The following is a 23,629-nucleotide window of genomic DNA, read 5'->3' on the forward strand; positions in this document are numbered from 1 at the left end:
GATCTGGTGCAAATTGTAAATTTATATATAGTGATAATGGGACTAATTTCGTTTCATCGAAAGGATATTTTGATGAATTATTTTCGCTATTAAAAAGTGATGAGTATTATAAGGATTTTAGTACTGAACTCGCTAAACGCCGCATAATCTGGAAACTAAATCCTCCCACTGGGAGCCATTTTGGGGGCATATGGGAAAGCAACATAAAAAGTGCAAAATCCCTTCTTTTTAAAGTGATAGGTAAGCAGATTTTGACGTATGAAGAGATGCTTACAGTAGTTACACAAATTGAAGCGATATTAAATAGTAGGCCGCTTTACCTTGCGAGTACGGACCCTTCTGAGCCTTCTGCACTAACGCCAGCTCACTTTTTATATAGAGTGCCTTTAGAGTATTTACCTGCGCCCGATCTTAGTGGTGAAAAGGAACGGTTACTTAGTAGATTTATGCTTTTAGATTCGCTAATTCAATCATTTTGGAAACGCTTCAGGGTTGAGTACTTACACACCCTCCAAACACGCGAGAAATGGAATACTGCGTCTCTTTCGGTTAAGGCAGGGACTGTGGTCCTTATTAACGTAGATAACGCTCCGCCCTTGCAATGGCCATTGGGCATTATAACACGCATATTCCCTGGCAAGGATGGGATTACTAGAGTCGCTGAAGTAAAGACTAAAACTGGACTCTTCATTCGGCCTATGGTGAAGCTTTGTCCTTTGCCTGCGCAATAGACTAGTCTTACGTTATTGTCTTCCGTCTTTACGTAAGTGTCTTATTGTATTAAATATCTATTAATTTATCAGAATTATTTTATTATTAACTATATTATTTATCGCTATTAATATTTATAACTCATAAATATTTGTCTCTAAGTACTTATACGTATAATTTGTTTATTTGTATTATGTACTTTCGCTATTTTCTTTATTTTTTTTATTGCGAGCTTAGTAGCTCACAGGCGGGGGAATGGTAGAAATTAAACTGTAGCTACGATAGCTGTCCTGCTTCATTTTATCCTTTCCCCTATCTTCCATCTCACGTTACGCACGTTCGCCTGCTGCGATCGACAATGGTTGGAGTCGCCCCGCTAATTCGTTGAGAGCTGGTCGTGCGCACGCTGAGAAATATTTTACCGCCATCACAAAAAGCCGTGTACGCGTGTGTTTTGTGGATAAATCATTAAAAACTAACAAGTTGAGTGCTTCTTATAAATAATAGACTGTGAATCAATTTTGCTTGTTTTGTGTTGCCACGCACCCGCTGTTTAAGTCTTATGGTGGACGCATCCTGGACAAAAGAACGGGTCGAAGATCACGTGAGTTCCTTCCTATCCCGTATCTTATCATTCCGGGTGTATTCCAACGAAGCTATCGATCGAAGTTAACGTAAATTACCACCAGAGTATGTTACATTGCTAATATTCTTTTTTTTACTAAAAATTATATGTTTACATTTATTTAAACTTAAGCTTAATTTATTTTCAGAACAGTATGCCGTGAAGCTATTTAAATCTGCCTGTAGAAGGGAGTGATCATCTGGTGTTTCTATAGTTTTAAATATTTTAAGATCATCTGCATAAAGAAGAAAGTTACTATATTTGAAGCATTTATGAATATCGTTTATGAATAAAATAAATAAAAGTGGTCCTAATATTGATCCTTGAGGTACGCCAGAAGTGATCACAACCGTCTTTGAGCTAAAACCACTGATAATCACTGTTTGAGTGCGATTTGTTATGTACGATTTGAACCATCGCCACAGATCACCACGTATACCGTTATATGCTAATTTTTCAAGTAGCCGTTTATGGTCCACTCTATCAAAAGCCTTCTGAAAGTCTGTGTAAATGCTATCTGTTTGTTTGTTATTGTCAATATTTTCAAATAACTGCGAGGTAAATACCAGAAGGTTAGTTACTGTCGAACGTTTATGTACAAATCCATGTTGCTGTGGAATAATAGTGTTGTGTAATAATGGATAAATGTTATCATGCACTATCCGTTCAAAAACTTTAGCAAGTACTGGCAGAATTGATATCGGCCGGTAGTTTTCCACATTCCTTTTTGATTGATCATCAATGTCATCATGGCCCATGGGCACATGCCTGCTCTTCATTCTCCTCAAATATGGACGATCGTATAAACATCGTCTAAATTTGAAGAGAATGTAGATCTTACGTCTGTCCTACATAAATGCAGGACAGCAGACTTAGGTTAATAAATTCCACCCCATATTCTCGTGCAAATTTACGGCGCAAACCACGCAACAAATCCTAGTGCGTTTTGTTCGTTTCTGTTCCACACTGGCCAAAATTTCGCTTTTGCTTCACTATACTTTATTTATTTATTTAATATCAAGCAATACAAAAAACTTTTGTATACCCTCGCGAAGAAAAAACCCAAAAAAGTCAAAATTCGATTAGCAAAGCGCAAACTGGAGCGATCATGGCGCGAAGAATACGTGAAACTGTTTTAAGTTTTGGGACGTGATTTTACCTTTTTTGCCCTAGTGCCTATTTCCCCTTGGATAATACGGGTCTATCTAATAATTATTTTTTTTAATTACAGACACTATCTGGACTTTATCCAGCAAATGGTGAAACTGTACTCGGAGAAACGCGCGGACCTCGAAGAGCAACAACTGCATTTGAACGTCGGTCTCGGGAAGATTGCAGAAACTGTCGAGCAAGTGGAGGAAATGCAGAAGAGTCTTGCTGTTAAATCCCAGGTTCGGAGTAGTTTAGCTCTATATTCTCAGGATGCAGTTTTAGTTTGATGTTACACAGGACTTAACGAGTTTTTATAACGAATACATCTGTTTTCTTAGGGCAAATAAAGTGTTTCCTGGGTTCAATACTATACAATGTGTTTCCATTCATGATCATAAAAATCGTTTTTATGAATGATTGCTGATTTTATTAACTTTTCTGTAATTGGACGATGAATGTGAGTTTATGTTGTTCAAGAGATTTAATCATAAACTAACGCCATACATTATTATACACTAATATATTAAAGATACATTGTGTAATGAAACCATCTCTTTCTGACTTTCTAAATTAATTCACATCCAATTACCAATGTTTTAGGAATTGCAAGCAAAGAACGAAGCCGCCAACGCTAAACTACGTCAAATGGTCAAAGATCAACAGGAGGCTGAAAAGAAAAAAGTTGAAAGCCAAGAGATTCAGGTTTGGAATGCACTTCTTTTGAAAATAACCACGCCAAATTATAAAGTAAACGTATAATAATATTGTTTTATTGTGTTTAAAACATACAGGTTGCTTTAGAACAACAAACGAAAGAAATAGAAGCGAAACGCAAGGACGTAATGGCTGACTTGGCACAAGTCGAACCGGCTGTCATCGAGGCGCAAAACGGTTTGGTTCATTTCATTTATGTTTTAATGTTTGTGACTGTCCCACTACTAATTGAGTTGAAGCTTGAAGTGAAATAATCATCCGCAAAAATAAATAAAAAAGGAGAATTTTGCTAACAAAACATTCTCACTCAGTGTCATTTCCACATAAGTGACGATATAACGTAATGTCGGTCAATATGGGGGAACGTATAGAAAACGTTGCAAATCTTGAAAAGAATAGTTTAACTAGTGAGAAACGATTATTTTGTGTTGTTATGACACTATACTGTACTCAGTAGCACAGTACAGTCTGATAACAACACCTTTAACTTTTCTAAGTAAGTCTGCTTACTTCTTAGAATACATCTGCATTTAACATCAGGTGAGATCGCATTCAAGGGGTGATATGTCATTGAATAAACAATATGTCAAAAGTGTAGGTTTCGAGCCTTCGAGTTTTAGAACACTGTTAATGGACTGTGCGCAAGTATAGTTAGCCGAATCTTTAAGGCCTAGTTCGGACTACTTTAGTATTTTAGTCAAGTAGGAACGATTTTTGAGCGATAAATCCAAAAAATCTTTGTACTCGACTAAATTACTAAAGTAGTCTGTACGGCCTATGAGTACTTGTGTCGTTAATCAAAAAAACATACATGCATATAACCGCCAATCTTTTTTTTCACTGACCTGCAAACATACAACATATTTCCCTCGTTTTTACAACTTGGTAAGTTCAGTTGAGTGTCTTAAGTTTCCCCTAACTCGTTGCTGGACGCACCTAAGGCGCAACTAATTTGCGCACGGTCTTTTGACTGTTTGTCTTTTAGCTACAAAGCTTTAACCGGATGCCAATTTATTAAAATATTGAAACGATATTTATATGTAAGCTTACCAAATTGCATTGAAATTTTTGCGGATGGCTTTTAACTATGTGGTAACTTGTTGAATCCCCATACAGTAGAGATGTATATTTACGAGTATTGATCGATAGTTTGCGTTCATCCACAATAACTGTCACATTGAGCTTAGCGTTAGTTTGTGCCGATTTTACTAGCGGATATTTTATGTTATGTATTTTAAATATCGTACCATTGGGCTGCAATGCAACTGTTTTATACATTTACCAAGTGGTTCCATTATATACCCACAAGCAATTTGTTTTATTTTAAAATACTAAGTATCTATTTTTGAATTTTTGGTAAATTGTATAATGTTTCTTCAACAACAAAGGAGACTGAGTTATCATACATTGTTGGGTCCAGATTTCATAAATGAACCGTTTCGATGTCTAAATTAGTGTTTATTAAAAAAATAATATTAGTTTTGGATTTCTTCATTATAATTTGATTGATAGTTGCATAATTACGATAGGGCATGGGCCTACTTACATTACAAAATGCACGATTTCAATAAAAAACTGATTTCATAAAATATTAACTATTGTTATTATAATAATAATATATACTAATTGCAATTATTTTTAGTGATTTTGATTTAAATATTATAAAATCGTCATAATTTTTTTTTTCTGTGCTGGGCCCAAAATGCTCGGTCTCCTATCGACAAGATTGTATTGTTGCGTTGCGGCCCACCGTAATTTGCGCTTAGCTTTGAGGCTGAAGATAATCCCAACATACAGCGGTCCGTTCGATCAAGAAGCAGCAACTGGTCGAAGTGCGTTCAATGGCCAACCCGCCGTCCGTCGTCAAGATGGCGCTCGAGTCGATCTGCACTTTGCTCGGGGAGAAGGGCGACACGTGGAAGGGCATCCGCTCTGTCGTTATGAAGGACAACTTCATATCTACTATAGTTAACTTCGAGACTGAGAATATCACGTTAGTGCCGTTCTGTTTATGTCGGGGGAGATAGCACGTCCAATGGGCTCAGCATGGCGCCGCAGGATAAGTTTGTCTACTTGTCGCTCTCTCTTTCGTCCGATTGCAACGAATAAGAGAGATCGATATTTTTGGTGTTATAGCTCTCTCTTTTGTTGCGAACAACGAAAAGGAAAGCGACAAGTAGTCAAACTTATCCTGCGGCGCCATGCTAGTCCCACAGAAAAATCTCTTTTGTCCATCTTACATCTGTGTTTTTTGTATTACTTTTCTGAAGTAATACTTATTTTATTTGTTTGTACTAATAAAGGACATGCTGTCTTCCCAATCTTACTTGATAGAAAGCCATGTAAAATTCACCAATGAGACAAAAACATAAACCATTACTCATAATGTAGATAGCAAGCGTAGGTAATCGTATTTCTCAGTCTGATATTTATTGGCAAAAACATTTTAGTGTATTTAGTGCTATGATAATTGTGACATGAACATAATTTTTTTTTTTGTAATCCAATACTTTACTAAGCATCCTACTGTACTTCGATATAAGTTTCGATATTATTTGTGAATGAAACTTTCTAATTAGATGGTTAATATTATTATTGTAAATATGCTAAGCTTGCTCGCATAATATGTGACTGTTGTTATTAATGTGTATCGATTAACTCGACGACACTGTACGTAAAATTAAAATCGGCATCTATGTACGGCACTAATAACAAGAGCGTAATGTGACTAACCCAGCGCGTCGGCCTCCGTCGCCGGTAGCAACGCGGCATGTGGCACCTCAGCTAAAAAAAGCCTTTTTGTTTCTATCTTTCGTACTGTCGCTCTCGCTTGGCGGGTGGCGGACGCGGCGACCGTGCGGTGACTGTGCGGTACACAGCGGTCAAATCCATTAAGAAGCAGCACCTGGTCGAGGTGCGCTCCATGGGCAATCCGCCCGCCATCGTCAAGGTGGCGCTCGAGTCCATCTGCCTGCTGCTCGGCGAGAACGCGACCGACTGGAAGGCCATCCGCGCCGTCATCATGCGCGAGAACTTCATCAACAGCATCGTGTCCAACTTCTCCACCGAGGACATCACGTGAGCACGCGCCGAGAGTTACACCGACCATTCCTGCCCCCCACCCCACCCCACTGTGGCCCACCCTCACACTCCCCTCCCTCGATACCGGATGGTTGTTTATGTGGTGATGGTACTTTGAAAACGATATCACTTGTCAATTCAATTCATTTAATTCTTCAAATGAAATGTGTTTGGGGCACATTGTTTGGATAGTTTCTAAATCTATAAAGGACATAGAAACATTTTTTTATGTTTTCAATAAATTGATTATTCTCCTTGAATTTATATCTTTCTCGGAGCTCCGCAGTAGATTTCAGAGTACTAATATTTTACATTTCTGATTATCATGATAAGTGGTATCTGTTTATTGGTCGAAATAACTTGTGGTTTACGTTTTAAGGCATAAATTAAGTCGCTTCAAGCTTGCTTCTGCATGGTGAATGTCTGCATTCGTGTATGTACTGCACAATGAGTTTTCAAACCTGTAGTAGATTTATATAGCAACCGATCCTGTAATACTTTCAAAAATTCATTAATGTACCAACTAGAAACTAAACTCACGATCACTAGATAGACAATTATTATTTTGCAGGTATCTCTAAGATTAAGTAATGTATTGTGTTATATATATTTCATAAGTTGATTCTTTATGCATCTCATTTTGGCATGTTTGCGTTTGTTATGGGTTATGGACTTTGGAGATCTTTTTAGGGAATACATACTGTCATCAGTCATTATAATTAATGGTATTTCTAAATGGTACATCAATGCTAACCAATCTTCAAATTAAGCCTCACTAAGAGCTTATTGATTGAGTTAGACCGATTCTTCTCTCGTTTCAAACCGGATAATTAAAAATAACGTACCTCTTCAAGTTGCATGAATGTATTTGCCAATAAATAATGTCCGTCAGTGAGTGGTCTCCCAGTAAGCTGTTGAAAATCACTAACGGCAGTGAAGTGACTTGCTTTTCTTTTTATTTGTTTTACGTCATTTTTATTTTCGTTTGTTTGCTATCTATAATGTTTTTTCGACAATTCCGAGGCATATTCTATTTATTTTATTTGGTTTGCTGTGTTGGTAAGTGACGTCCATTTCATGTCATCCAGGCTTAAGGAGTTAAGGAGGTTGATGGAAAACGAATGTGCATGAATCAAAATGGTCAAAGTTTTTTTTATGCCATGGTTTGGTACATTGGTTTCACATAAAGCACATATTGAATGAATCATTGGTGAAGAGAAAAAATCCAAAATATTAACCACTTTTTTTATGTGTCAGTGACGATGTCCGCGAAAAGATGAAGACGCGTTACCTAAGTAACCCGGATTACAACTTCGAAAAAGTGAACAGAGCCAGTATGGCCTGTGGGCCTATGGTGAAGTGGGCTATTGCTCAGGTAAGCAAACATTCAGTTGTAACAAATCGACTATAGTACGTTTAACGAGGCGAGATAAAATACCTAAACAACCTGATTGTTACTAAGATACATGCTAAAGGACAGATATTACATCTGTTGTTCCAATTTGTTTCTTTTTTTTTATGGCTCGCGCTTGACTACAATAATTATGCCACGGAACGCAGTAATGTGGTCTAGATGCCTAAAAGATGCATATGCACAGTGCACTGTTGTTTTGAAGGTGTTCGATTTGTGTTAGGAAACATTCCAAACTTTTGCTGTGCGAATTAGAGTGCGAGTTGCCTGGATATCCAACAACGTATGGCATGGTTCGCGGCATTTTACTGTTCTGCGGTAGAAAGAGTAAGGACGAGCAAAATGGTGAAGTTCCTACGCATACTCTAAATCTGCAATTTCGTCCTTTTCAACGGTTTATCACCTTGAAAATTTATCTCGCCTCGCTAAACTATAGAACAGTGTAAAAAAAAAAAACATTCCAGATTGAATATGCGGATATGTTAAAACGCGTGGAGCCCCTGCGTAATGAGCTTAAGGCTTTAGAAGATCAGGCGCAAAGCAACGTAACGGCTGGCAATGGAGTGCGCGATCTGATAGCCCAGTTGGAGAAGTCCATTGCTTCATACAAAGAGGAATACGCGCAACTCATCAGCCAGGCGCAGGCTATCAAAACTGATCTTGAGAATGTTCAGGCTAAGGTAAAGCTAAAATTACATTAGCTACTCTTCTATATTTTAGTATTCAATTTATGTAATGTTTTTAACATCAGCTTTATTTTAACATAATCTTAAAGTCATGATATAATAGCCTTCGATTCGGAAGGTACGAGGTATGTATTTCCAACTTTTCACTCACGGTGAAGGATAAACATCGTGAGAAAACCTGAATACCTGAGAATTTTCGTAATTCTCAATGTGTGTGAAGTCTGCCAATCCGTATTGGGCCAGCGTGGTGGACTATTAGCCAAACTCCCCTCACATTCTGAGAGGACAATCGTGCTCAACCTCAACATATCGTAGTTACAAAATAAAACTCAGAGGGTTCCAAACACCCCTTAGAACATGACCACAATAAACTCGGCCAAGATCATTATTATCGTTCTAGAAACAGTTTAATCAATTGTTGTTTTTATCCGTACACATACCTATAGCAAGTTATATATTTTCAGGTGGATAGATCTATAGCGCTACTGAAGAGTTTAGTGATTGAACGTGAGCGATGGGAAGCCAGCTCAGAGGCGTTCCGTTCACAGATGAGCACTATAGTCGGAGACGTGCTACTGTCTGCCGCATTTATAGCCTATGGCGGATACTTTGATCAGCATGTAAGTACAAAATTTGTATTTTATTCGTGATTTTATTGTAAATCGTGATTTTATTTTATATAAATCTGCTAATATCATGGAGGGATCGTGTACGCAATACTACTGTGCTGCAAAAAATGGGAAAGCCAACAGAAGTTCTGCAACAAGTCCAAAGGAGGAAGCTCGAATACCTGGGTCATATAATGCGAAACTCCAAATATCACCTGCTCCAGCTTATTATCCCGTGAAAGATAAAGGGGAATCGAAGGCCTGAGGAAGAAGATAAATCCCGCGGGAACCATGGATGTTTTCGGAATAAAAAGTAGCCTGTGTTCTGCTTTAAGGTCCAATTTATGCTATGAAATAATGGACAGACATACTTACTTTCGCACTTATAATGTTTATGTGGATAAACTCATTTCTATAGTAAGTATTTATGTATAAAGTTAGTTGGTACATTCATACATTTTGCTGTCCCCGAAACAGCTGCCTGTTTGTGTGTTTATTAACACTAACATAAAATGCGCGCCACGAGGTATCCCGTGAAGATAAGACATAATTATTGTCGACCAACAGCGGTGTATCAAAAATTGCTCTCTCTTTTGTTCCCGTCACAACTGTCTTTTTCTCTTCACGAGTCGAACGAGTGATTACTTAAAAACTATTTCTTTTTTCCAGTATCGCCAAAATCTATTCTCAACGTGGACCACCCACTTGGCGGCCGCTAACATAAAGTTCCGCGCAGACATCGCTCGCACGGAGTACCTCAGCAACCCTGACGAGCGGCTGCGCTGGCAAGCGAACGCTCTACCCACTGACGAGCTGTGCGTCGAGAACGCGATCATGCTTAAGGTATTTTAGTTAATGATAAAAAGACAGTGTGCTGTAGACCACACGATTGAAGTGAAACTTCTTTCAAAAATTAAAAACAAAGCGCCATCTATGAGCCTCGGATATAACTGTATCGCAATTGGTTCTTTAGACTCTACTTTCTATGCATCAGCTTGCGCGAGAACTCTTCAGTAACATTTATTCGATCTAACCGAACTCTATTAATAATATGTAGGTAATTAATAGAAGATCATTTTTTAGAAATAGAATAAGCCATTGATACAAAGATATTTTGAAAATTAGAAGAAATTCATTTATTCCAATTACGCTTAGTTTACCAGAACTTTTGAAACGTATGTAGCTTTACCTAATTGATTGAAAATTGAAAAATGATTGTTTTGCAGCGGTTCAATCGGTACCCCCTAATAATCGACCCATCGGGACAAGCCACTGAGTTCATTATGCGCGAATTCAAGGAGCGCAAGATTACTAAGACATCCTTCCTCGACGATTCGTTCCGGAAGAATTTGGAATCGGCTCTCCGTTTCGGTAACCCGTTACTAGTACAGGTGAGTATCAATCAAATTATGTTTTATTTATTTATTTATTTGCAATTTAAATCATATACGTAATAATTGAGATTTTAAAAAAACATCTGTGTAGATTTTGACAATTGATTTAGTTACGGACGACCGTTTGTAAGTTTTTTTCTATCCCTCAGGTTCAGTTCCTTTCTGGATTAAAGATGTCCTATGTCATTTTCTGTTCCCCTGATAACGTGTGTGTAAAATTTCCTTACGAATGGTAAACTAGTCAAGTGTAAAAGTGCTTTTATGATATTTCAGTAAGGATTAAAATGTAAATTTTAATTTCCAGGACGTCGAGAACTACGACCCGATCTTGAACCCAGTACTGAACAGAGAGCTGCGTCGTACAGGAGGTCGTGTGCTCATCACGCTTGGAGACCAGGATATTGATCTCAGCCCCTCATTTGTCATCTTCTTGAGTACTAGGTATTAAATAACTACAATGGATAACATATTTGTTAGATACCTCCAAAAACTACAAAACTCAGACCCACAACCGTAGAAAACTTAAGCATATTTCTTATAACTATGCTCTGTATGATATGAGAAACAATGACACCGAAAACTTAAGCATATTTCTTTTAACTAATCTCTGTATGATATGAGAAACTATGATTACCACACAATAATCAAACTTTAAGGGTCTCTAGCGAAGGGTTGCCACAAGGCTAAGGGTCTGATGACTGGAGACATGATTCCTCATTTAATTTTGCGGCAACACATCAAAAGAGTAAAATATCACACTTTAAGGGGTCGCTATAGGGAAGGGTTGACATGAATTTAAGGGTCTGATGACTGAAGATATGATTCCTCATCTTGTAGAAAATGTAAACAAATTGTAGGAAATGTCGTTTTATACTTGAACTATTGAAGATTGAACCCTTGAAACCTGTTGCCTTTCAAAGCCACCAACTCCTTAATTGGCTACTTACCGATTGAATGTGGGCTGGCAAACTTTCAGCATTCAAATGAGGTGTATCTGGCTATAGCAGGCTCTCGTTCTGTTAATTATATAACTAGAAGTCGTCCCACGGTTAACCCCACGCCCCACAAGTAAAGCCTATAACACAAATAACATGGCTTTCTAGTGGTAATGAGCAGAGCCTCCTACAAAACCACAAACTTTACATAGATTAAATGGTTTATATTTCACCAAAATCAACTCCTTACCATACCGAATTATAAATCGATTAAAAAAATGAGTTTATCAACCATACGAATGTGTCCAGGGACCCGACGGTCGAATTTCCACCGGACATGTGTTCTCGCGTCACATTCGTCAACTTCACGGTGACTCGCTCCTCGCTGCAGTCGCAGTGCTTGCATCGCGTGCTCAAAGCTGAACGCCCTGACATTGACACCAAACGCTCCGATCTGCTCAAACTTCAAGGTAATCTATAAGTTTAAGCTTTTTTAGATTGTAGTTGTAATATCAAAAATATTAAGTCTGAAAGATTTGTACTTTTGTTTTTACAAATATCTGAAGTGAACGACTACGCTACGTCAGTAATGAAACTGATTCATGTGAAATTTCGATTAATCTAAAATTTGAATCTGGTTACAACCATTAATTTAAACATAAGTTCTTTTCAATAGCGATTTCATATCGCTATCGTGTTTCGACGTTTCGTACCTTCAAGGTGTTAGGTTTATCACAAGATTGTTTTGTATTGAAACTCCTGTTCGCGTTTCAACATTATCTTGATAATAATTTTGAACTAAATATCATCATTGTTTAATAAATAATTAAATTCATATTGTAATAAACTCAAGTAACATCACATCAAATGTTTTTGCATAAGAACGTATAAAAAAGGGTGCGATACCATATTTCCCCAGACATTTTTTTATCTTACTGTGAAAACTTTGATGTAGAAGATAATGTACTATATTTTTTAATTTTTAGGTGAATTCCATCTCCGACTACGGCAGCTAGAGAAATCGCTGCTCCAAGCACTCAATGATGCGAAGGGCAAGATCCTTGATGATGATTCAGTTATTGCAACACTTGAAACACTCAAAAAGGAAGCTGATGACATTGGTTTGAAGGTATCAATAGGTCTCATTTTATACTTAAACTAGCTGACGCCGCGCGGTTTCACCCGCGTGGTTCCCGTTCCTGTAGGAATACAGGGATAATATATAGCCTATAGCCTTCGTCGATAAATGGGCTTTCTAACACTGAAAGAATTTTTCAAATCGGACCAGTAGTTCCTGAGATTAGCACGTTTAATCAAACAAACAAACTCTTCAGCTTTATAATATTAGTATAGATAAATTTTGACGTAAATCTTTAGAATTTTCGTTTTTGCAAAAAATAACTAAAGTTGCTATTTATCAAAATATTATGTGTTACTTTCAAGTATATTTTGGCATATATTTAAAACATTTCCATTGATTTGTTTTGGATAATTTGTTTTACAGGTCGAGGAAACAGACAAAGTCATTGCCGAAATAGAAACCGTCAGTCAACAATATCTACCACTATCCCAAGTAAGTTTTATTTAAAGTTACCCTTACAACACTGTTGCAATGTAGTTGAATAATTTTCCTTAAACGTCCAATTTATATCAATGTCATCTAGCTTGCACTGAAAGATAGTTATTTATAGCTTGGCAACTTCGATCGTAACACTACGTTACGCGCGGGGCGGGGGGCGTGTGACGATGAATAAAAAACCCACGGCTGATGCACGTCACTTCTCCCCACGCACGATTTCCGCACGTCGCCCGCATATCATGGGAGTGTTCAACAAACTTGCCAGACTATAGTGACAGCCTTTTTTTGGGCTATTTTTATCTCGAAAAATCCATGATTCCCATGGGATTTGTGAAAAATTAAAATAAAATACTAAATTTAGTACTAAAACAGCTTTATATTTATCTTTTAGGCGTGCAGCAGTATATATTTCACAATGGAGGCATTGCACCAAGTCCACTTCTTATACCAGTATTCGCTGAAGATGTTCCTCGACATCTTCAGCACAGTGCTGGTGTCGCCAGTGCTGAATGGAGTCACAGATTACACCGCCCGACTGATGACCATCACTGAAGAATTGTTCACGGTAAGTTGTATTCGAAAGGAACCATCCCAAAATTCTCGATTTGTAATTCTTTGAGTGCCTTGACACTTGACTTTTTTGTGCTGTCTGTCAATTACAACAAAGGTAAACCTCAGACCAATTATAAAGGAGTATCACATCTAAATTCACCAACAAAATTGTTCGCCGAAAATATACACACAACTGTAAATTTGTTTAGCAATACACACACATTTAATTTTGTCACGGACTAAACAAACACATCGCTTAAAATCGTTACACTGAATATTCGTTTACTTGATCAATGTTTTGATGTTCCGGCTGCAGAATCGATTATTTTTAGTATCGTTTTTATTACAAATTTTATATAATTCATTTTGAATTCATTACAAATTAAACGTAACTTTCTTTTAGTAAACTAGTTGGCCGTTTTTGATGCCAGTTAACTACATAAACCGGCATTTTTAAGGAGCTATTTACAAGACGAAAATAAGTAAATATTGATTAATTGTATTCTAACAGTTTTTATAAACGTGTTAGATCGTTGATCTTTGTTATAGGGTAAAAAGAGTAACGCCTAGCGAGTCAGTTCCTTTTGTAAATAGTCTGAGAGGAAAAAAAGATAGAAAGTAGACAAATGACCCACGACATAATATCTTGAAGACAAATCAATTAATAGCGCTGAACCGAAAATAGAGAGCAATGTTTCCGGTTCGGCCGCTCATTCGTCATTTTGTCTTGTTTTGCATATCAGGCATATTTGACAAAACCCAAACTTAGCACACCAAAAATATACAATAACTGTTAATTTGTTTACTCAGGCGGTGTACGAAAGGGTGGCACGAGGTATGCTGCACACTGACAGGTTGACCTTCGCTTTGCTGCTGTGCCGCATCCAGCTCAAGGGTACCGGCGCCGAAGATACCCTCGACCAGCAGTTTGGAGTTTTCCTCCGCGGTCGAGAGGGTCACGTGGCATCCACGCCACAACTCGAGTCGTTAACGCAGCAACAACATGAAGCCGCTGCTAGACTTAGTTCCAGGTATGTTCTTTATAGTAGTAATAGCGGACGGCCGCGACTTCGTCCGCGTGGAATTTAGTTTTTCACAAATCCCTCGGGAACCATGGATTTTCCGGGATAAAAAGTACTCTATGTGTTAATCCAGGCTATAATATATGTTAATACCAAATTTCAGCTAATTCGGTTCTGTAGTTGAGGCGTGAAAGAGTAACAAACATTCATATCATCAAAATCATCAGTTTTCGCAAATCTCGGGAAACCATGGATTTTTTCGGGATAAAAAGTAGCCTATGTGTTAATCCAAAGTAAAATCTATTTCCATTCCAAATTTCAGCTAAATCGCTTCAGAAGTAACGGCGTTATAGAGTAACGAACATCCAAACATTCATACAAACTTTCGCGTATAATATTAGTAGGATATCAATCCATTATCAAAATCAGTCGATGGACCATTCCAGTACCTTGGGACTTGCGCTCTTACGTACGCTTAAATAAATAAGCACCTTTTATTCTAGCATTGTGACGTCACATCAAAAGTTTTAGGAACTCAAAATAGCAGAAATTGATTTTTATACAGTTACAGTACAGTGAAGAAGTCCCGCAGACGAACCAAAGTCACTGACATAGTTAAACTAGACGCGATGCTGAAGTGGTAATGGGCCGGCCATAGTTAGAAGAGCCGATGGACGGGGAGCCATTCCAGCACATTGAGACCCCAATCCCAAGGTGCTGGAATGGTGACCCCGCACCGGAAAGCGCAGTGTTGGTCGACCTCCCCACTAGGTGGACCGAGGATATCAAGCGGGTTGCAGGGAGCCGCTGGATGTTCAAGCTCAAGACTGTTGTGCTTGGAGGTCCATGCAAAATCAAAAAATCAAAATCAAAATCAAAAATCATTTATTTCAAGTAGGCTCAGTTTACAAGCAATTTTGACACGTCAGTTGACTATTTGTAAAGATTCTACCACCGGTTCGGAAGGCAGGTTCTGCTGAGAAGATACCGGCAAGAAACTCAACAGTTGCTCTTTTGAAAAAGTCATACAGTATTATAATTTACAATTGATAACAATTACTGTTTACATTTCTTATAGTTTTACTTCCTGTGTGAAGGTGGAAGCTGATCCAACGGCCTCCAAGCATCTTTATCATTAAGGAACTCATCAATGTTGTAGTACCCTCGACTAAGTAAATGCAAGAGGCCTATGTCCAGCGGTGGACGTCTATCGGCTGATAATGATAATGATGATGGTATTTATTAAAATGATTACCTTTTTCAGACTGGTGTCGTTCCGGCGCCTGCTGGACAAGGCGGCGTCGTTGCCCGAGCTGTCGGCGTGGCTGGCGCAGGCGGCGCCCGAGCAGTGCGTGCCCACGCTGTGGGACGGCGAGCCGTCCGCGCCGCCCAAGCCGCACACGCTGGCCATGCACCGCCTGCTGCTTATACAGGTAACGTTTGTGTACTTTTGGATTGGGAATATGGTGATAATAAGTACATGCAAGCGTTTGATAGTCAATATTTACAGTGTAAAACTGAAGGTATGTCCTTGAACGAAACAAACCATCAGTTTAGACAAAATATGCCCAGTCTGTCATCTTAGCATTTCATCCAAACGATTTTTTTACTATCGTTTTATTTACACCCAACCCCTCCCATTGCATCGCATCCCAACGCGGATGAGGTCAACCATAAACTGATCTTTTAACAACATAATTACCTCTACACAGCACACTTAAGTCAAGGTTTTTAATCTCTTAAGTTACAATACCCGGATGTGGATTCCTATCACGACGGCCTTTAAAGGGCGCCCACAATACTCTTTGGCCCCGAAGTTTAAAAATTCAATGTAAAATTTTAAAATTTTACGTTTTTAAGACACTCTTGCAGCCCTTAGGATAGGCCAATAAGACAGCCAACGTGACGAGAGCAAGACCTATCTCGAATAGCAGATGTCTAAAATTCATAGTGAATCGAAAATATTCCCTTTTGTCCCATCACAACGAAAGAGAACAATATATTCAATATCGTCACTATTGGCCGATAATGTCGTTCTCGTCACGAATTCTCTCTAGTTACTTCACGCTAGGCCTTCGAAATTAAAGCAAACACAAAAATAAAGTGTGCGCTTCGGAAAACTGGACAAAAGTAAAAACTTAAACTAACCACATTAATTAATTGAAAAACTTTTAAAATAGTTGTGGTCGTAAAATTAGTCCGAAGTGTGCTCTGTCAAGTGCAAGTGTTAAACGTGCGATCATTAACTGTAACGCGTTACGTTACCAAGCAGTTTGTACCTATCTGTATAACTGTGCATTTGAAGGCACTATAATAACAATTGTAATGTAAGTAATGCGTTAAAATGTTCAGGCCTTCAGACCGGACCGCGTGATAGCAGCGGCGACTCAGCTGGTGGCGTCGGTGCTGGGGCCCAGCTTCATGGCCCGGGCGGAGACGGAGTTCGACCTGGCCAGCATCACGGAGAATCAGCTCAATGCCACCACGCCGGCGCTGCTGTGCTCCGTGCCTGGATATGATGCTAGTGGTAAGAGCATATGGATGTATTACACTATCTGACGCCGCGCGGTTTCACCCGCGTGGTTCCTGTTCCCAAAGGAGTACAGGGATAATATATAGCCTATAGCCTTCCTCGATAAATGGGCTACCTAACACTGAAAGAATTTTTCAAATCAGACCGGTAGTTCCTGAGATTAGCGCGTTCAATGAAACTCTTCAGCTTTATATATTAGTATAGATATTGATTTTTAAAATGACATACGGTCAAAACTTGCAAAACAAACAGGATTTGAATCCCAATCTCAAAGGCAGTCACCGCCTGAAGATCTAAGATACGCGCCGCAACATATATATGTATATAAAAATCAATGCTACTTTTCATTAACTCAAGAACGGGCTCACCTATCACCAAATGTTTGGGCTTTGTTCGGACTATTTAGTATTTGTAATAATGTGACATTTTTTGTAATTTGTAATAAATGAATTCAGAGGTAGTGTAGGGGTAGGGTAGTGTAGGGTAGGATTAGGAAAAAAGTGCACATAAGTCAAAGCGAAGCTTGACTATGTCCTAGGAATCCTTAAAGCCACGAAGGGGACTATTGCCTACGTTAAAAATTTATAGTATTAAAGTAACTGACTATCATTGGTGTAATAGTTGGTTAGCTTTTTAGACTACTACTAGGCGTGTGCTTGTTTAGAGGTTCAAAACAAAGAGAAAGGTATTTTTCCTTTTTTTAATTTAGCATAAAATCACCAGTATTAGAAAAGTCTAATAATTGAACAAAATTTTAACATTTAAATGTTTTTCTAGGTCGAGTGGACGATATGGCGACGGAACTGAACAAGCCGCTGTCGAGCATTGCTATCGGATCCGCTGAAGGTTTCAACCAAGCTGAAAGAGCTATTAACACGGCCTGTAAAACTGGACGGTATGACATTTATATTTCACTCGCGTGGTTCCCGTTCCCGTAGGAATACGGGCATAATATATAGCCTACCTCGATAAATGGGCTATCTAACACTGAAATAATTTTTCAAGTCGAACCAGTAGTTCCTGAGATTAGCGCCTTCAATCAAACAAACAAAAAAACTTCAGCTTTATAATATTAGTATAGATAAAAGCACTATACTGCTTCCTTTATATATTCAAATAAAACTATTACATTTTTTCCTTTCTTAAAAAAACAAAACCTTTGGATTGAAGCGAAATGTTTTTTTGGCGGAACTAACAATCGATTGGAAATCGTAAATCCCTCGGTCGTAAATCGAGTCAGAAAACAGACAATCTTTAATTCCCTTTAAATCCATTAAATATTGTTTGTCCCGAGCCTTAATCGTGAGCTTAATCGTAAGGTTTTGTTGGAAAATAAAAAATAGAATAAAAAATTAAATGCTTATATATCATCATTCATCATTATCAACCCATATTCGGCTCACTGCTCAGCTCGAGTCTTCTCTCAGAATGAGAGAAGTTAGGCCAATAGTCCACCACGCTGGCCCAATGCGGATTGGCAGACTTCACACTCAGAGAATTAAGAAAATTCTCTGGTATGCAGGTTTCCTCACGATGTTTTCCTTCACCGTTTGAGACACGTGATATTTAATTTCTTAAAATGCACACAACTGAAAAGTTGGGAGGTGCATGCCTCGGACCGGATTCGAACCCACGCTCTCTGGAATCAGAGGCAGAGGTATATCCTAGAGGCATATCCACTAGGCTATCATAAATAAATAAATAAATAAATAAATATACTTAAACAATACACATCACTATCTAGCCCCAAAGTAAGCATACAGAGTAGCTTGTGTTATGGGCGCTAAGATAGTTGATATTATAATATTAATATACAATTATATACCACATATAAATATTTATATTTATATAATATATAAATACACACAGACACTGGAAAATACCCATGTTCATCACACAAATATTTTCCAGTTGTGGGAATCGAACCCACGGCCATGGATGCAGAAAGCAGGGTCACTACCCACTGCGCCACGTGGCCGTCAAAAATGTATAATCATATAAAAAATGTATAATCATATAAATGTATAGTCATAGCTAAAATGTATAATTATGTGTTACCAGTTGGGTGATGCTGAAGAACGTCCACCTGGCGCCAGTGTGGCTGGTGCAGCTGGAGAAGAAGCTGCACTCGCTGCAGCCGCACCCGCAGTTCCGGCTGTTCCTCACCACGGAGATCAGCCCCAAGCTGCCCGTCAACCTGCTGCGCGCCGGCCGCGTGCTGGTCTTCGAGCCGCCGCCCGGCATCCGCGCCAACCTGCTGCGAACCTTCGCAACCGTAAAGAAATTGCTACTTTTGTAATGTAGCACAGACCTTCTTCAGCAATAGTAATAAATTGTGACAGTCCTCCAAGAAACGAAATTCTCATGTCGAGACCGCAATTACGTCCAAATCTTCATCTATTCCTGACGACGGAGATCAGCTCCAAGTTTCCGCCAATCTGCTGCGAACATTCGCAACCATGAGGAAATTGCGATTTTTTTCAATTTACCACATACGCCCTTTACAGCAATAGTACAATTTGTGACAGTCTGCCTCATGTTTAGACTACCTCTATCTATAACCTTCGTCCTCTCGATGTTTCATAAAAAATTGCACTCTCTGCAACCGCATCCCATTTCATATTTCTTTCGACGGAGACTAGTGCCATATTCGCCTCCGCCGGGCATCCGCGCCAATCTATTGCGAACCTTCGCGACAGTACGTACAGCTCAAAATTCCTTCACTCTTCAGCAATAAAGAATTACCCTTCCTTTTGGCTTCGCCGTAGTCGCGTAATAAAAGAGCTCTTTATCACGGTGCTCGTCAATAGGCCTTATATGCGCACCACAACATATCTCGAGATCGGCCTCTCTTTCGTAGCGTTGGGACGAAATAGAAAATGATATTTCATCTCTGCCGCTTTTAGTTGACAATGTCTTTTTTCCTTCATGAGAAAATTCGTTGACGCATCCTAGGCTTACTGGAGCTACAAAACTCATTACCATTATCGTATCACAGATTCATAACACTTACAGTTATATAACGGTCAGATGAATGATTTATATTTAGAACTACAAGTTAGACATTTATTTTCATATACAAATGTATTGCATTGACTCGAATATTTATTTTTAGGTGCCGGCAGCTCGAATGATGAAACAACCGTCTGAACGCGCCAGGCTTTACTTCCTACTTGCGTGGTTCCATGGTAAGTATCTGGTTACACTTTAGTTAGCATGCTGGCGATGATGGCAAGTCAACGCTTCAAAAGGCCGACAACAAACTAGTCGTATGGAGTCGTAACCGTGCTGTTTGAAAGTGTTTTCAAAAGGACTCTGTCCTGTAGGAGACGTCCATCGACTGATATGATGATGATGACGATGGCGATGGCGAAGGCGATGACGATAAACGACGACGACGAAGGCGATGACGACGATGATGATGTGATTAACAGCAATGTATATGACGATGACGATGACTACGGTGACGGCGGCGATGACGACGATGATGATGATATGATTAACAGCAATGTATATGACACAATTGTTATCACTTGTACAGGAATCGTGCAGGAACGTCTCCGCTACGTGCCGCTGGGCTGGGCCAAGTACTACGAGTTCAACGAGAGCGACCTGCGCGTGGCGTGCGACACGCTCGACACGTGGATCGATGCCACTGCTATGGTAATTTCATCTGTGACACACTCAGACCAGATATAGAAGGACCCGTATCGCACCCATATTCACGAACAAAATTGTCTGTCATTTTCTGAGGAAAATGAGCTTAGATTTGGTATATATCTTATGGTTAACGTTCCTGTAGGAATACCGGGATAATATATAGCCTATAGCCTTCCTCGATAACCATCGACTCTATAGAGACAGTTTTTATTATCGCATTAGATCGTTGTTCATATACTTTGAAAGACAAGTAACGTTCAGCGAGGCAGGTCCTAGCGTAGCAGCCTATATTAGAGGAGTTGGTGGCTTTGGTTCAGCCATTTTTTTGTTGTTGATGGAAGCGAATCCTCTTCCACCTTCACTCAGGAAGTAATAGGAAATAGTAATGTAAAAAATCAATATTTGTAAATTACAATACTGTATGATTTTTTTAAAAAAAAAGAGCAAATTGAGAATTGACAGCTGTCAAACCTGAACCAGACCTTTTCCGATCTTATAATGCTACAACAGAAGTTATGCAGCCTTGGCCATTTTATATGTACATAAGGATTATTATTTTCGTTTGAAAACAACCATTTTATAGCTTTTTTTATAAAAAATATTTTTTTCAGGGTCGCACCAACTTGCCTCCAGAGAAGGTCCCGTGGGAGGCGCTCGTGACATTGCTGTCGCAGTGCATCTACGGCGGCAAGATTGACAACTTGTTCGACCAGCGCTTGTTGCACTCGTTCCTGTGCAAGCTGTTCACGCCGAGGTCATTCGAAGCTGACTTTGCTCTTGTAGCCAACGTGGACGGTGTAAGTCTTTTGGAGCATTCCTTTTTCTTTCACCAGCAGATAACATTGCCCTAAAATGCGTCAACTATTTGTTGTGACAGTAGAGAGAGGCCTTGTCCTTAATTCTCTACTGTCACAACATAACGTGACATAAGATACTCTGCCAATTTAGGTCGACTCCAATGTTTGACTCTTTAACAGAAAAGTGCTCAACATTTTATGAATACAAAGCTTTGTGAGATAAAATATCATAAATAAACATTTAATTCTTTTATTTTAATAATTTTGACAATAAATGACAACCATTTTCTATAACAGAAACACAAAAATATTAATTTACTTTATTAGTAATACTGCCTGTTTTTGGTGCATTTACCTAAAAAACGCACGCACAAGGAAAACATATCAAAATGTCATGTTATGGAAAACAGGCAAAGATGCAAATTCACTTTTAGAAAGTGTGTTCAAAGTGTGTTTCCTCGCAAATGTGTTATAAAACGTCGTATGACATACGTGCGCTTTGATTATTACAGCCACTACTTTCTTACTATAGCTCTCGCCTATGGCTCGAGCTAGCAATATCGCCTAATCTGTAATTTTCAACTTACCGCACTTATATCATAATGTACTATTATCGAACAGCTGTCAAAAACGAAGCGAGTAGATTTTTGTGTCTAGCTCTAGCAGTTGCTTAGTCAAAATGTATGAATTGCAGGCCTCTGGAAACCAGCGTCACATCACGATGCCGGACGGCAACCGCCGCGACCACTTCCTCAAGTGGATCGAAGAGCTATCCGACAGGCAGACGCCGTCGTGGCTGGGACTGCCCAACAATGCTGAGAAGGTAACGTCATAATGTATTTCTATGCCAGATACATTTTATTCTAAAAACTTAAGAGTATTGAAATTCTAATTCAAATTCAATTCATTTATTTCAAGTAGGCTCAGTTTACAAGCAATTTTGACACGTCAGTTGACTATTTGTAAAGATTCTGCCACCGGTACAGAAGGCAGGTTCTGCTGAGAAGAAAATAAAAAAAAATCATAGAATATTATAATTTACAATTGATGACAACATTACAATTTCTTATAGTTTTACTTCCTGTGTGAAGGTGGAAGCTGATCCAATGGCCTCCAAGCATCTTTATCATTAAGGAACTCATCAATGGTGTAGTAACCTCGAATAAGTAAATGTTTTTTTAACACATTGCTTAAAGCTATGCATTAGCAGGTCCAACGCATTTTTAAATGCAATTCTAGGACCTGCCTAAAGTTTAAGTTTTATGTCTTATAACAGATTTATTACGTTAATTAATTCCGTAATAACGATGATACTTTGAAGCAATCATATCTGTTCCAATGCGCGCAAAAGATGTAATTAATTCGTAAATATAACAAATTCGTAATATGTGAATTGCTGTTGAAAAGAGGTAAGTAGAGAAAAGAGAGGTAGGTAGTAAAAATATTCTATCAAAATCGTCTTTAATATAAATTTCACCAAAAAAAAACACTTGTTCAAATTGGTTTATTTTCACTGTAATTTTTCAAAGGTTCTACTAACAACCCAAGGGAGTGATTTGGTGTCCAAACTATTGAAGATGCAACAACTCGAAGACGAAGAGGAGTTGGCTTATAACGCCGCAAGTCAAGACCATGATCCAAGTAAGAAATTGAACATTTGATTTTCAATGTTAACTGCTATTGTTATTTTTTATCAGATTTTGTTGTAAGCAATAAATAATACGTAACTATTAATCAAGTATGTAAGTTAGTTAGAGATGGGATAGCCTAGAGGACCTCTGCCTTCGATTCGAAAGGCAAAGGTTCGAAACCGGTCCAGGGCTTGCATCTCTAACTTTTCAGATTTAACCCCTCTGAAACTGAACTGACAATAAAGATTTTGTATTTGTATTTTGTACTGTAATAAAAAGAACAACAAATCAACAAATCTCCGTTTTACACAATAGACACTTCTTAAAGAGGTGATTATTTTTACTCCTTCTCTTCATAATTCTCAAAATTATTTTATGCTTAAGTTCATTTGTTTTCTTTGATAGATTCGATGGTAGTGGAAGGCGACGGGCGACCGGCGTGGATGAAGACGTTGCACCAAACGTCTACCAGCTGGTTGCAGCTGTTGCCGCAGGAACTGCCGGTTAGCATTTCATTCTCATTTATTTAACAAATCAT

At 38.6% G+C, this 23,629-nt stretch overlaps 1 protein-coding gene across 3 annotated transcripts in view; it reads left to right on the top strand.

Moving 5' to 3' along the window:
• LOC112051371 (dynein heavy chain, cytoplasmic) overlaps nt 1–23,629 on the top strand; it is a 101,891-nt gene that overhangs the window by 72,896 nt on the left and 5,366 nt on the right. For 2 of the 3 annotated variants that reach the window (XM_052886543.1, XM_052886545.1), the window contains 25 exons: nt 2,568–2,727; nt 3,089–3,190; nt 3,280–3,379; nt 6,082–6,280; nt 7,541–7,658; nt 8,159–8,374; nt 8,845–9,000; nt 9,658–9,831; nt 10,215–10,379; nt 10,687–10,823; nt 11,627–11,787; nt 12,304–12,446; nt 12,822–12,890; nt 13,288–13,461; nt 14,259–14,479; nt 15,735–15,903; nt 16,823–16,997; nt 17,781–17,898; nt 19,065–19,278; nt 20,119–20,191; nt 20,545–20,666; nt 21,275–21,460; nt 22,155–22,283; nt 22,990–23,101; nt 23,497–23,594. In XM_052886543.1, coding sequence (XP_052742503.1) covers nt 2,568–2,727; nt 3,089–3,190; nt 3,280–3,379; nt 6,082–6,280; nt 7,541–7,658; nt 8,159–8,374; nt 8,845–9,000; nt 9,658–9,831; nt 10,215–10,379; nt 10,687–10,823; nt 11,627–11,787; nt 12,304–12,446; nt 12,822–12,890; nt 13,288–13,461; nt 14,259–14,479; nt 15,735–15,903; nt 16,823–16,997; nt 17,781–17,898; nt 19,065–19,278; nt 20,119–20,191; nt 20,545–20,666; nt 21,275–21,460; nt 22,155–22,283; nt 22,990–23,101; nt 23,497–23,594 — 3,691 coding nt within the window. Of the gene's footprint in view, nt 1–2,567; nt 2,728–3,088; nt 3,191–3,279; nt 3,380–4,999; nt 5,196–6,081; nt 6,281–7,540; nt 7,659–8,158; nt 8,375–8,844; nt 9,001–9,657; nt 9,832–10,214; nt 10,380–10,686; nt 10,824–11,626; nt 11,788–12,303; nt 12,447–12,821; nt 12,891–13,287; nt 13,462–14,258; nt 14,480–15,734; nt 15,904–16,822; nt 16,998–17,780; nt 17,899–19,064; nt 19,279–20,118; nt 20,192–20,544; nt 20,667–21,274; nt 21,461–22,154; nt 22,284–22,989; nt 23,102–23,496; nt 23,595–23,629 lie in introns of all 3 variants that reach the window. The other variant, XM_052886544.1, reaches the window with a different exon arrangement.

Source organism: Bicyclus anynana, chromosome 17, assembly GCF_947172395.1.
Source record: "Bicyclus anynana chromosome 17, ilBicAnyn1.1, whole genome shotgun sequence".
NCBI classification, from domain to species: domain Eukaryota; kingdom Metazoa; phylum Arthropoda; class Insecta; order Lepidoptera; family Nymphalidae; genus Bicyclus; species Bicyclus anynana.